The sequence below is a fragment of the Epargyreus clarus genome, unplaced genomic scaffold (genome assembly GCF_041222505.1).
Source record: "Epargyreus clarus isolate Ecla_fem2 unplaced genomic scaffold, WU_Ecla_fem_2.2 ptg000009l, whole genome shotgun sequence".
Taxonomy (NCBI): domain Eukaryota; kingdom Metazoa; phylum Arthropoda; class Insecta; order Lepidoptera; family Hesperiidae; genus Epargyreus; species Epargyreus clarus.
Window position 1 is genome coordinate 2,342,658 of NW_027332217.1, and position 15,214 is coordinate 2,357,871.

General features: G+C 36.5%; 1 protein-coding gene across 4 annotated transcripts in view; it reads right to left on the reverse strand.

Moving 5' to 3' along the window:
* Nucleotides 1-1,037: 1,037 nt before the first annotated feature.
* Nucleotides 1,038-15,214, reverse strand: part of rols (zinc-RING finger and ankyrin repeat domain-containing protein rolling pebbles) — a 218,870-nt gene continuing 204,693 nt past the window's right edge. For all 4 annotated transcript variants that reach the window (XM_073076406.1, XM_073076407.1, XM_073076408.1 and 1 more), the window contains 12 exons: nucleotides 9,595-9,770; nucleotides 8,726-8,870; nucleotides 8,461-8,589; nucleotides 8,247-8,378; nucleotides 7,725-7,930; nucleotides 5,903-7,597; nucleotides 5,499-5,784; nucleotides 5,182-5,292; nucleotides 4,726-4,883; nucleotides 4,402-4,481; nucleotides 3,532-3,766; nucleotides 1,038-3,155 (listed from right to left, as the gene is read on the reverse strand). In XM_073076406.1, coding sequence (XP_072932507.1) covers nucleotides 2,859-3,155; nucleotides 3,532-3,766; nucleotides 4,402-4,481; nucleotides 4,726-4,883; nucleotides 5,182-5,292; nucleotides 5,499-5,784; nucleotides 5,903-7,597; nucleotides 7,725-7,930; nucleotides 8,247-8,378; nucleotides 8,461-8,589; nucleotides 8,726-8,870; nucleotides 9,595-9,770 — 3,650 coding nt within the window. In that variant the 3' untranslated portion in view covers nucleotides 1,038-2,858. The remainder of the gene's footprint in view (nucleotides 3,156-3,531; nucleotides 3,767-4,401; nucleotides 4,482-4,725; nucleotides 4,884-5,181; nucleotides 5,293-5,498; nucleotides 5,785-5,902; nucleotides 7,598-7,724; nucleotides 7,931-8,246; nucleotides 8,379-8,460; nucleotides 8,590-8,725; nucleotides 8,871-9,594; nucleotides 9,771-15,214) is intronic.

Sequence of the window (15,214 nt, forward strand, 5' to 3'; positions counted from 1 at the left end):
AGTGCGCGCTATCCTTTAAACTTTTCTTTTTCCTTTACCTTTTTGGTGGGTATTTAAATTTTTATCGTTTAAATATAATACGTAGAATTTGTAACACAAGTACTGGGGAAATATAAATTTATAGGAAATTGTAGGTATTATTCCGTGGCATCATAATATTTTTGAACAAGTAACACAAAGTACTAGAAGAACATAGGTCCATAGGAGGGTAACTAACTATATTATTCCATTAGTCATAAGCATATATATAGCTTTTTACTCTAAAATACGAGACAGCGCAAAGAATATATTGTGTGACTTGGGAAACAACAAATACGGTTAATTGTGGCGTATGAGTAAAATTTGATAATTAAATTATTATGCGCAGAATATGAAAATAAGTAACACAAAGTACTAGGAGTGCATAAAACCATAGGACATTCATGGCATCATAATACAGCTTTCTTGCTTTAAAACACGAGACAGCGCAGTGTAACAATGAAGAGCGACTGAGACACAAATACGGCATATTCTGACGTGCGAGTAAGATGAATAGTTGTTAAACATTTCGTTTACGGTTGCGTTTCATATATTTTCCGCTACTCGTCAAGAGATAGCGCTGCATATTTTGGAATTATGCAATAAATAAAGTCTCTTCAAATAAATGCGCACAATTTAGAAACATACAACACAAAGTACTAGGAGTACATAAATTCATAGAAGATTACCGAACTATATTATTCATGGCGTCATAATATAGCTCTCTCGCTCTAATACACGAGACGCAGAGTGTAACAATGCAAATAACAAGTGACTGAGAGACAAATACGTCTGTTCCAGCCGTGCGAGTGAGATAAATAGATGTTAAGCATTTCGTACGGTTGCGTTTCGTATGTCGTTGCATGTTTTTGTATATATTAATGCTCGGAACTGAGACTACTGGAGCACGGTCGCTCTAGGCATGATGACTTAGCTGAGCGAGATATCTCTTTTTACCAACTAATTTACTTTATTATTTAAACATTAATTCAAGATAGGAAAAGTAAAAGAAAAACACATTGAAGCAAATAGGAAAATGTATTTATAATTATACATACTGTCACAGTAACTATTGTACTTAACCCCTAGTTTTCTACGATTCACTTAATATAATTGTTTCAATATGGTATCGAGTACCGAATAACAGTGTCAGTCTTTAAATATCGAATATTTGCCATATAAATATTTTTATTTATATTTCATTTAAAATTTTGTTGCGATGTACGCATATTTGTATTATATGTAAACCATATTGAGAATATTTCATATTTATATAATCAGGACAGTCTTAACGACTGTATTTTTATGTAATTTCATTAAAACATTTTTATTTTAAATTTTACAATAAATATTTTAACACGCTACACATTTTTTATCTTAAATTTTATCTAATTTAAGTCCAAAACAAACATTTTCACAACACGAATATCATGCCTTTTTAATAATTATTTTTATGTCACTTAGATTTTTCTTAAAAAGGATACAATTTTTCAATAAATTAGGAATAAAGCAAGAAAATGGGCACGCGAGTTTAACTCAAAAAACCTTACAATTTAACAAAAATAACAACTGAAAAAATAGTGTTACATTACTTTTACGTACTTTAAATATTAAGGCAAAACTTTAGTACCAAAAGTCACAATTTTTTTGAAGCTTGGTTTTGAATATTTGTCGGCAAATGTGAGCGAGTAAATTGTAAGAAAATATAGTATGCAATAATCCTGTAATTAAATATAGTTAAACAAACCAACAACATTTAATCTATGGCAAGAAGAAATGAAAAATTCTGTGTTTACAGTAAGCATTACTCAATTCAAAGGTTAAAAAATTACACTCGCTTCAAAAATTATTCATATTTAAAGCATTCAATAGCTTCGACTAACCGAGAATTTCGAAAGACACTTATCTACTTAAATGCAATAATATTATCTGTGCAATAATGTAACCAAAAAATTTAAAGCATAAAAAATTTCATAATGGCAAGGTAAAAATTTAAGTGCATCATTCGAGTCTAAAAAGATACAATTTAAAGTATACCTATAATATATTACATGTAAACGAATACATATTTACATAATATAGCGTGTCATTTGATCACAAAATAAAACTAAAGCTAAAACCAAAAAGCTCAATAGTATAAATTATAATATTTCTTAAAGTAAGAAAATTATGGATCATTAATAAAATATGCCAGCACTTATAAAGATATGAAAAAATATGTAAGTTTACATTTACAGAAAAAACAATATGAACTTAAGAATAAATATGTGAAATAGACAATGTCTACGTCACACTGAATAACGAAATCAAATTAAGTTATAATATCTATATAAAGAATAGTTATATCATGTATTAATATATTTTAAGTATACAATACAACTCCTATTATATGAAGTTGAAAACAATTACGTGAAGTAAAAACTTAAAACATAGCAACTAAAGTAGAAAGTTACATTTGCATTGTTAAGTAAATTTTCAGGTGGCGTTGTTCTTTTTAATCAATTAATTTTTGTGTTAATGTTCATTTTATTTGAAGAAGGAATTTGACAGATAATAACGATCATCTTACTTGCATTCTCATTTTTGTAACTCAAATTGTACTCAATAATTCATTATATCTTAGACTTCCTCAGAATTATTCTATTTTTTTATTATTAAGGTTTACAACATTTATTTTCAAATGAATAGTGGTATATTCCTTTAAAGAATATTTTACTTTCTCAATTTCAATTTATATCCAATTATTGACTATCGAATGCTTTTCAAATTTCTTTATCCTTCTTGTTCATGATATACTTCATCTAAATTTTGTACCTACAACTTTTGTACCTAGACGTCATTCACGGCATATTTAGACTGATAGTGTCAAAATTCCTCAAAGATCTATTATCGCCGTTCAAGCTTACGGTTGTTCCACTGTTCATTCGTGATAGAATCTCCTGTTGTAACGCTTTCAGAGTCCTGACAGCTGACATGTCTGTAGATGGCGCTAGTAGTAACGCTCTTCGTGCGTGGGGTAAGGCTTCTGATGGCTTGTTCATAGCGAGGATTGCTCTGGACATTGCGTATGCGCATTCAAATGCATTCGGGCGTAATAAAGATGCGCGAGCGGCTAGGTCTAAGGCTTCGGATGGTTCCTGTAAGACGAGGAAAAAATAGATATGAGTAAAATAAAGTTTATTGACATCCTTGTAAATATTATATTTATGATTAATTATGTAAATTATATTTTTATCAGGGGAAATTAATGATAAGATTATGAAAAACTTTAATTCACCGTCTGAATTAAAAATATGTGACAGACAGCACTATACATTTATATTGGATTACAGTAGCATTTTTATTACATAATCTTAACACACAGTTGCAACTTAAAAAGAAAAATCTATTTTATAAATACGTTAAAATATGCTCGTGTATACGTCATAGTTCCAAAAGTTACCCGCTATAAAATTTTCTGCCAGTCCAGTCCAGATTACAAAAAATACATTGAAAAGCATTTTAAAAACTTACATTGAGCTTCCTCTTGCACCTCGACAAGTTGAGGAGCAGGTTGGTCTTCAGCTGGACGAACGCGGACAGATGCTCATGAGGCACCGGCTGCGTGGACGGCGTGGACAGACCCTCATCGCTGATGAGTGGGTTGATCTTCTTTAACGCATACTGGTACCGGTGGGCGGCTTCCGAAGGTCTGTTCTTCCGGTACAACATGTTCCCGTCTTCGAGTAACTTGTTTAGGAGTATTAGCCTGGAAGAAGAATTTGTAATTAGAAGAAGTATAATGAATTTGGTTGTAGAAAGTAGCAGAGAAGTATTTTGTTTAGCACCTATCTCTGTCTTCTTGAAATGTTGTAGTCATATGCTAGTTTAAAGCAAAGACTATTTGTAAAAGATCATAGATTTTATTATTATTTATGAGGATAAGTTTATATCGTACAAGTGTCTCATAATCCCCCGACCCGCGTGGTGGAGCGGTCACCATACCGCTCTGACGCGCAAAGGGTCTCGGGTTCGATCCACGGCCAGACAGATATCTAAATGATGAATTTAGATTTCTGTTTCTGGGTCTGGGTGTTTGTGTATTTGTCTATGTGTGTGTCCATGGCACCCACGACACAGGGAATCCTATAGTAGGGCTGTGAGTGTAGAAAGCTAAAGCGTTTATCTATCTCTGTCGTTAAGTCATAGTTTAGATGTGTTCTGGTTTAGTGGGCTGGATGAAAATACTATTTATAGAAAATTTTTGATATATGGCTGATGAGGAACAGGTTCATATCATATAAGTATCTTAGTTATCTGAGATCTTCAGATTCGTATAACACGTGGCGAAAACTTTTTTCCGGTGAGGAAAGTTTTGATAGTAGATAATTGAATGGAACTTACATAAATTCTGGTTTGCCTGAGGCCATGACCCAAGTCGTAGGGCCAAGTTTCGCACCTTTCCGCAAGAAACAATTTACCACCTGAAAGTTAACAACATGTCCAATAAGAAATAGGAACAAAACTTTTCGTCGTTATCTAAAAACAAATTTTAAAGAATTCTTATGCATATATTAAGAGCCCAAATGGAGTATTAAAGCCCATATATAATAGAATGCTAAAAGAAAAAATCTATAAATCTTGCATTGAATATTTTCTTGTAAATTTAGGATCGGTATTAAAATTCTAACGTCTACAGTACCTACAATATACAGAAGGGTTACTTACGGGAACATTCCTCTGTCCTATAGCCCTGTCCAAAGGTCTCAGGCCGCTGTGGTCAACTCTCTCCAAGGAAGCGCCTCTTTCTAACAATATCTCCACCAGCTCTGCGGGACCTCCACAGGCAAGTCCTAGCGGTGTTCTACCGTTGCCGTCGGGTTGATCTGTAACATAATAACAATGTAATGTAAAGTTATATGTACGAGTATATAATATGCGACCATTTTACAGATATGCCTTATATACAATCAATATTAATTAAAATCGCAAGACATGAACAAGTTACCAATTCATGTAGGAATAATTTTGTGAATGATCTTTATAAGCCTTACTTAAGGTGAAATTTGGCCAAAATATTTTTTTTGGTATATTACTATTATAAGTTGGAAAGTCAAACTTCTTACAATAATAGAAGTTGATCACGTTGGTATGAATGAAGATCTTGAAAGTAAAAATACTCACCAATCGTAGCTCCTTTATCCAAGAGAACCACCATTGTAGGTATCCTGGACCTAAGGCAAGCCCATCCTAGTGGTGATATGCCGTCTCCATCAACGGCGTCCGGATCAGCACCTAAAATATGACAAAATATTTTTGAAAAAACACATACCACATAATCTTACTTAATTTAATTGCTTTATTTTCATCATCAATCCATTATTGACTTATATGCATGAAAATTCTAACGGTTAACTACTAAATAAGTAAATTGAAAGTCTCATGTACTACCAAGTGTCCAACATCTAATTCTAGTAAAATATTTATCTGTAATAACTCACAATGTGCGAGAAGCATTTCAACAACATCAGCATGTCCTTCCGCAGCAGCAAGAATCAACGGGTTCTTGCCTCCTGAACCCATCACATCAGCTCCTGAGTCTAACAATCTTAACACGAGAGCTGTTCGTCCATTTTTCGCTGCTAGTGCCAGTGGCGACATCTGCCTAGCGTTTAGTGAATATGGAGTGGCTCCTCTGATGAGTAAAGCATCAGCAATGGCAGCGTTTCCGGTGGAGCAGGCAGCGGTCAGCGCCGTCTCGCCGGTTACTGGACAGATACCATCCGGCTAAAAACAATAACTTACATTAGTATTGCTATAAACAAATAATTGTGTTAAGTGTAAGGTTAAATAGAAGGATATAGGGATTTTAAAGTTCCCTTAAATTTGTAAGCTTGATACTCACTATTAATTCAGCAGTATCCAACAAATACTCCACAATGTCCAAGTGACCGTTTTGCGCAGCCGCTATCAGCGCGTGACGTGACCCTGGCACCAGTTGTTCAATGTTTCCTTCATCGATGTGGATGGGGTTCCTATCATCCTTCCCTGTTTGACAGCCCAAAAGATATATGACTGTGTCTCTGTGTCCGTTCTTTGCTGCGTGGACTAGAGGCGTCTGCTCTGCTGTATCTGTGTGGCTTAGCGATGCACCAGCTGCGATCAATCTTCTGGCTACATCGGTGTGCCCTCTTTGACACGCCAAGGAGAGAGCTGAACAGCCTTGTGAATTCGTCATTTCTAGATCTGCTCCAAACTCGATCAACAGTCCAACCATTGATATAATTCCTTGATGGGCATACATACATAGTAATGGAGCATTTCCAAGACACTCCGTTATTTGATTTGGAGATCCACCAGCCAGAAGCATTAGTCTAGACACCTTTACATTGGGTGTATAAATGTTTCTCAAATTTGCGATAGCTTCACCGACATTAGCTGAGCTGGACGCTACCATCATCGCTTGCAAATCTCTCGGGCACAGCCCTAATTGCGCGGGGCCCATATTTCTGTACATATGTGCTTTTAAGATGTGGTGACCTAATTCCATGGACTTCTCCGGGTCTAAAGGCGCTTGTACTCTGGACAATCGGAACGCAATACCGCAATGTCCAGCTCTCAAATCACATAGGAATTTAGGACTTTCGTTATCATCGCGTCTGATCAACCATTCCCTGAAGGAAGGATGGAAGAACATGTACGTGTTGTCGATTCTCTTGACGAGGAAATCTGTGAGGCTGTCGAATCGGTGACAAAACTCCTCCCAAGGTAAGAATGTGTCAACCAATAAAGAGTTGACTGAGTAGTATATCTCAACTAAAGTCAAAGGATAAAGAGCTGATAAGCAGACACTTAAAATGTGTGTTACCTTTTCGAAGGATTGAACGGTGGGGAATCTTAAATTGAATTGCAGAAGAAATATTTGTGCTAAAGATATTGGCACAACCTTGTAGTTGGTTGACTTTACGACAATATGACTCCTTTCCAGCAAATCTAAGATTAATTTCAGGAATAGAAAAGAGCCTTGACTTAAATGGAGAACGTAATGCGCAAATTTCATGACTGAGTTATGTACTCCTTCCAATTTGCCCGTGGAGCATTTTATATTGGTTTCTATTATTGGTGCAGCCTGTACTCTAGCATTAAAATACTCCAATAAATCTTTATGGACGTTATCCGATTCATCTAAACTCAACCTTGTGTATGGCAATTGTTTTGTGAGTTCCAAAAACTGTGATCTGATGGTAGCTACCACTTTTAGCCATGAAGGCATCTCTGGTACGTGTCTTGCTAGGAAAGACGCTATAGTGTATCCATGGTCTGGTCTATGATATTCCGCTTCGCAGAGACCATCCACTAAGATTATGCTGTTTGAGGAGTCTATGCTGCCGTTTCTCCTCAATATTATGAGAGGTTCAATAATTCCTCTCATAAAAGCCAAGTCTGGATCAGCTATGCACTCTTTCAACGATAAGCTAGCTAAGAGATGTGGCTCGCTTAGTAGGTACTCTCTGTACGCTTGTAATCTTGGGGCTTGACATAATTGTGCTGCTAGGGAGTGTACGAACTCGCCAACTAAGCAGGTACTGTTGTTATCGGCCTGAAACAAGAAAAAAGTGTCAATTAATTTAATACATTGCCTACTAAGTGGTGAGAGTGACAAGAGATCACTTCCATTGCATACTAGCCACTAATCTAAGTAGTGCAAGTTTAAGTTATGAGTTTACCTGACAGAAATGATAAGCGACGACATGTGATGCGAGTTGCGTGAACATCCCAGTAGTAAGTTCTTCAGGCAACACTTCTCTGATATCCGATTGCTCTTTTAGCTCTTCATACTCGAAGTTTCTCTTTCTTCCGAAACACGAATATTCCACCAGTTGCAGGATAAGAGCTGTTTTGCCTGTACCTGGACATCCTGATATAAGGATACCTGAAATTATATTGCAAATATTACAATTTGATTCTTGTTTTTTAAGGCATATTTAAATAAACGCTTTCTACACTCACAGCCCCACACTAGGATTCCCTGTGTCGTGGGTGCCATGGACACACACATAGACAAATACACAAACACCCAGACCCAGAAACAGAAATCTACATTCATCATTTAGATATCTGTCTGGCCGGGGATCGAACCCGGGACCCTCTGCGCGTCAGACCGGTATGGTGGCCGCTCCGCCACGCGGGTCCAATTTTTGAGTTTTGGTTATCAATGCAGGAAGTTAAAGGAGAAACCTAATATCTACCTGAAGATGAGGATTCTAAGGCCTTTTCCATATCTCTCATGAGCCACTGACGTCCAGAGAAGCAGTCCTGATTATCTGTTGACGGTACTTCGAAGAACAGCGGTCGCAGGGTAAGTTGAGGCATTGGATGAACTGGAAATTACCAAAAATAAGATATTAGCTCAAATGGTTATAAAAATGAAGATGCGTAAGTGACTTATATGAAAATGCATACCTTTCTTAAGTTCTGATGAAGTGGTCGATTGTTTGCTGCTGACTCGAGCGGACCTTCGAGCCGCTGTTTTCCTGTTTTTGAAGAATCCACTTGACATTCGTTGCAATTCTTCCCGACCATTTTGCAGGGCTGGAAATAGTACCAATAATCATAAGATTATATTGTTAAAGGAAGGAAGCTCATAAACCACATGAGACCCTACAATGCCAATAATTTAGTTAATCAGTTTTGGAATGGTTTTTCTGTGCAAATCTAAGGAAATTACCAGTAACGGAATGACGCCTGCTTCCTGGACTTGACGAAGAACAGTTGCTGGCTGCTGACAACGACATGGACGCTAAAGAGCCGAGCGAGTCACGACCGAGGGGTGTCGCCGCTTCAACTTCCGATGATCCTGTTAGGGTTGACACCTGGGAAGGGAAAGATAATAATATTGTAGTAATTTAGCATTGTACTTATTTACGGCGCTTTTAAGTTACATTTTAGTTATTTTAATGAAATTGTTGTTGTTTATTTTCTTGAAATTTAAAAGTACTTAAATTTTGTTTAATAATTTATTTGTTTTAAGCAAATTTGTCGGTGATTACAGCACTATCTATATATAAATTTGTTGCAAGGAAATGTTTGAAGTCATCTTTTTACTACTAATGACTACCCACCATCAATTTATTAAGAGTCATGTTATCAACGCATTTAATTTAAGCATAATTAAGTTACAAATAACGAGTTAAGCCGAAAAACCATAAGGCATCTAGGATGTAAATAATTATAGTTTAAAAACTAAAAACCACGCTTAAATCGCACAATGAAAATCGTTAATCGCGATTCCTGACGATCCTAATGAGGTGAATAGGATGAAATTATTTAAATCGTGTATTGTCATCGGTTCTTGATAATTGTTCAAAATTTTAAATTAATCGGATCGTTCTAAGTGAGTAAAAATCGAGTTCAAAGATTCCGTTACATACTACGTACAGGTCAAGCTAATAAAATTGTGGTAAAAATATCTTATTAAAGACCAAAAAGCCCATCCTAAAACGAATGCTTTATAAATATGCCGGTTGAAGAAATATCTAGCATAGTATTTAGTGTTACGTTAATAAAAAAAAATAGACGAGGGTAATCTTCACTTACGGGGCTGGTATTATGCGAAGCCAGGGTATGGGCATCCAAGGACGCGAGGGAAGTGCAGCTTTCTCTGGACTTGTTCCTGGAGCCTCGTCTCTCTCCAAGCAGAAGACCCAAGCGCATATAAAGGTCATTCTGCCGCCTGGACTCGTACCCTTGCTTGATGTGACCTCCTTCATCGTCTGGAAAGCATTAAGAAAAAGTTAGATAGGGCTTTAAATATTTAGGCTGTAATAGGTGCGTTTATAATGATGCTGACTATAGGTTTGGAAGTCAAAGTCAAAGATATTCCCTTAAAAATAATAGTGATGAGCAAGTTACCTATGGCGCTCAGTATCTGTATAAACGCACCCAATTAGCAAAACAACATGCTTCGTATCAAACAAATAGACGCAACAATAGAAGTGCATCCAAGTCAATAAAATTCTCAAATCACACACTCAAATACACAATGGATATATTTTTATATAGCTATAAATACGAATAACTTTGTTTTATCTTACACTGCAATGATTTAACACTTACGGAAATTTATAAACAACTTATTTGTGCAAAAATAATAATTGTAATTATATATACAGTAGTCATATGTAATCACACACTTAACACACACTCACATGCCTTTGTATGTCATGCTTATTCCTGCAAGTTTTTTTTACAAACGATTAATAAATATATTATAGGTACACATAAAAATATCATTTTGGTCATAGAAAAATGAAAGTCGAAATGTCTCTTCACATTATTTGCATTAAAAATGTATTACCTTCATAAATAAAACTTTAAAGGAATTAACAAACTAACCACAAATAAAATTTAAACTTAAACTCAAACTAACTTGATAACAGAGGTACCCAAGGTATTCAATGTAGGGTAGTACCTATAAGTAGTAACTTATTCGTGTAGAAAAAAAAGTTAGAAAAGACTCCTTAGTGTATCAGATATGAAAAGCTTCAAATCAGAATATGCAGCAATTATATTGTCGCAATAAATCAGATATAAATGTTACGGTGGTGTCGCATTTGATTTCAAGATTATTCAAGTCGCCCCCGAAAACTAGCGCGTGTGCTCTCGTGTTTTTTTTATAATATACGAGTAGCAGACGAGCTCATGCTATTCCACCAGTCCACTTATTGGTAAGTGGCTACTGCCGCCTATAGGTATTTGTAATCATCTCCAGATAGGATTTAATATTCCTATCTGAGTTCGGCCACAGATGCGCTGCCACCCTTGAGGCCTAAGCTAGAACGCCTTGGAAAAGTATGTCTAGGGAGACAGTATGATAAGGGAGAGAGTATGATAAGGGTATCACACCTTTCAAAACAGAACACAGCAGCGCTTAACTATGTTGTTATGAGACAGAAATAGGTGTGGCGGTGGTGCCGCCAGAGTCGAACGGTGGGAGCCCGCTCGTATACTTTTCCCTAAAAATCTCCTCGAAAATAATATAATATACAGTTGAGCGCCGCCTCTAAATACTACAGGTCCCAGACCGTACGGAGCAAACGCGTCTATTTTAGCGGACGCCTTAGAAGGAATGCATAGTTTTAGTATCGAGTTTAATAACTGCTTAACAGACATAATGGAGGTTCTATGCCTCTAATTCGCATTCCTTCATGGATCAATAAAGTTTTTAATTAGCTTAAGCACGAGAAAGTAGTTTGGCAAAAACCTACAAGTTCACATGACATTTGACTTGTACTGTGAATGTACATACCAACAACTTCCCATGTTTAGTATTGATGTAGGGATTATTGTTTTTGAACTTTGTACGTGAGATTTTGATTCGCTTTTGTTTTTATTATGTTTTTGCGTTTGATTATAGTCTCGTAACCTTTCCTTGAAGAGACGTGTCAGAGTCAATTTGACGTGGGATAGTAACGAGGCTATGATTCTATTTGACCTAAGTTCATCGGATGTTGAATGAACAATTGATTGTAGCCGCGTGACAATCTAGGCACGATATTGGTTTTATCACGCGAAGTGTACCGGGTTCGATTCTCTCCTAAACTGACATAATAATTAATTTAAACTGACGAAATAATTAGTATGGATTTTGGTTTATGAACTAAGTGACAAATATAATGACGATTATTTTTCATCGTACGCAAAATACGTGTTATTCTACACACCAATCTAGGCAATGGAATTCATGACACAGGGAATCTTTTTTTGTATTGATAGTTATAACAATTTATAATGATCAATATAAAAAGTATTAAGAAGTGGTGGACTAAGCTGGTCAGATGCCCGGGGAGGAAATGTTAAATGAGGCCTCCAGTCTAAGAAGTTGACCCAATTTTACAACATTATCTAAATATCTATAAGGGAACTTGTAGACATTTGCAGGCCCCCCAGGACTGGAGGCCTGGGCTGGACCGTCCCAGCCGTCCCCTCCTTAATCCGTCAGTGCTCTTAATCATTTAAAAACAAATGAACTGGATTTTATTTATATGTATACCTATTTCTGTCTAATAACAGCAGTGTTAGGCGCTGTTGTGTTCCGTTTTGAAGGGTGTGGTAAGGGAGGCATACTTTTCAGAGGCTTTCCAGCTTAGTCCTCAGAGGTAGCGGCGCATCTGTGGCCGACCTCAGGTAGGAATATCTAATCCTATCTGGGGTTGGTTACAGATGTCCATGGCCGGCAGTAGCCACTTACCATCAGGTGGACTGCATGCTCGTCTGCTACTCCGGTATTATAAAAAAAATATGCCATTTAGGGCACTTAAAAAATTGTCAGTACTATTTTTACATGTTTAATAAAGCAGTAAAGACTATGGTTCTCATAGTAAAAGTACTTGATACATTTATGTATCTGATATGAGATGGTTTGCGGTGTAAGCTGAGCGCACCTGCGGAAACCGCCGTGGGAACAGGCTGACGTGGTTCCGCGATTCCAATCTGACACTGTTGGGCAACGAGACCAGCGGGTTGTTTGAGCGGAAAGGAGAAATTAAATACCTTAATAAATATTATAAATGTGAAAATAAATATCCAAACTAATACTCGTATAATAAATGAGAAAGTGATTTGCTTGTTCGTTTCTTTGCTACGATTTCGCGCCTAAATATTGTACTGGTATTGTCAGAAGTCCAGAAAAGCATAGGACATTTTATCCCGAAAAAAGTACTTTACCTGAGGGATACACAAAAACGCTTTATTTTTTATGTAAGCTGTCGAGTTTTCTTTTTTTAGTCGGGATTACAATTCAATAAAGTGGCATTCTGAAAACTGGAAAATTTCATCTAAAATTACGATTAAATTCTGGAATCGTGACTTTAGTTGCTACGAGTATCAATCGACGTTTACGGTTTAAACAAAACATGTTTTACATGTACCTACTTCCTGCCAATGAAATTTTAAATGTCGTAAATTCGCCATTTGAACACACAATATTTACTTAATTATTTGTTGTATCATAAACATAAGGTGATATATAAGAATAAACTGATTGTCGCTTGTTTTGTGGCCCTTAAAATAACTGGACAATGCATCCATTGTTAGAGTATTCCTAAGAATTACCATAATATGTTCACACTTGCATAATTATATAGGTACGTATTTGTTGATATTTGTACTTTTGCCTTCTATTTTAAAACGTATGAATTCTGTAATATTTAAACCTTGACCTTTGGTCAGAGTTAAGTTAAATAAAGAACTCGGATACTAGGATTAGGAGTTTATATAAATCCATCCTAAAATGGCGAGAGCTTGAACGAGGTTATGTTCCACGTAAATTGATTATAGAACTCTTTGTGGTTCGACTCCCGCAGGGTTAAGCGCTGCTGTGTTCTGCTTTAAACGATGTCGTAAGGATATATACAGTTCCAATGCGTTCCAAGCGTTCAAACTTAGTCGTCAGAGGTAACTAGTAAGGCATTTGTGGCCGACCTTAGGTAGATATCTGGAGATACCGATATCCATGGGCAGTAGCCACTTACCATCAGACTGCATGCTTATTTGCTACATCTATATTATAAATAAAACTTTCTCATCACGCTATTTTCCTTCACCGTTAATCAAGTGATAATATTATTACCAACACGCGTGATTTATAGATTAATTAGACTAATGTTCCTCGATATGAACCTCGACCCTCATTGCATTATAGTTTCAATAATCACAATATTTGCATAAACAATCCGGAGACGCAAATAATAATTGTTTATACACAATAATGATAACCTTTGGGAGTTATGTAACAGTTTCCAATTACTGTTCATTCCACGTTCCACTGGCATTTGCGTGGAACAGGAATAATGGAATTATCTTTCCATCATATATCTGTTTTGTAACAGAGAAAGTTATATTCAGTTATTTACCATCACCATGCAACTATTTCTACCTAATTACAGCAGTGTTAAAGCGCTGCTGTGTTCAGGCTTGAAGGATGTGGTAAGGAGACATACTTATCCGCGGCGTTCCAGCTTAGTCTTCAGGGGTAGCGGCGCATCTGTGGCCGACCTCAGGTAGGAATCCTAACCCTATCTATGTTGATTACGGATGTTCATAAGCGGCAGTAACCACTTACCACCAGGTCGTCTGCTACTCCTATGTTAAAAAAACCGGGAAAAGATATTCTATTTTTATACACTACAATTCTCTGTGTTTGTTTGGTCGATATATGAAAACGAGGTAACACCGGTGCCCCGTTTTCATTTTTTATGAAATTTAAGTAGCACATGATCATGCACTTCACCAGTCACCTGATGGTAAGTTACTACTGCCGCCAATAGACAACTGTAATCAACCTCAGATAAAATTAGATTCCTACCTAAGGTTGACCACAGATACGTTACTACACCTGAAGACATCGGATAAGTATGTCTCCTTTTCCACACCTTTCAAACCCGAACACAGCACCGTTAAACACTGGTGTTATGAGGGAGAAATAGGTGTGGCGGAGGTGTCGCCGGAGTCGAACCCCATTTCCCCCTTTTTAATTAATTACTCTTCATAAGATATATCTTATTTTGTACCGGTACATGTTTTAATTTTATAAAGCGTTTATTCCCTATTAGTATTAGCAGTCTAATTAGTTATTTCGTCTATGTCTCAACGAGGAACTCAAATCAACAAGTCACTTATAGTAAACAAGTACCTATAGTTATGTCTAAACTGGTTTAATTGTGTAGCAGTCGTAATTATCATCGTACTGTTGACAGCCCTTAGGGAGGATAAGGGCGTATACATAATAAACATAATTATTATTCTGTAGGTCCAAAGGATTAAAGGTCGGTCCCCATTATAGTGTTGGCCAGACAAGTTTGGTCATTTATTAAAGTTACTAAAATGCATATTCTTAAGGTATTTCAAGCATTTAAAAATACCCTAATCGCTACCCTATTTTTATTTTAAAGTTGTATTATTGCCGCCTCTGTGTTTTGTATTGAAATGTATCATCATCATTATCATCATCAACAACTCATTATTGTCGCACTGCTGGGCACGGGTCTCCTCTCATAATGAGAAGGATTAGGCCATAGTCCGCCGCGCTGGTCAAGTGCGTATTGGTAGACCTCACACACCTTTGACATTTTTTTCTATAAATCTCTCAGGTATGCAGGTATACTTACGATGTTTTCCTTCACCGTTTAGCACGTGATAATTAATTTCTAATACGCAC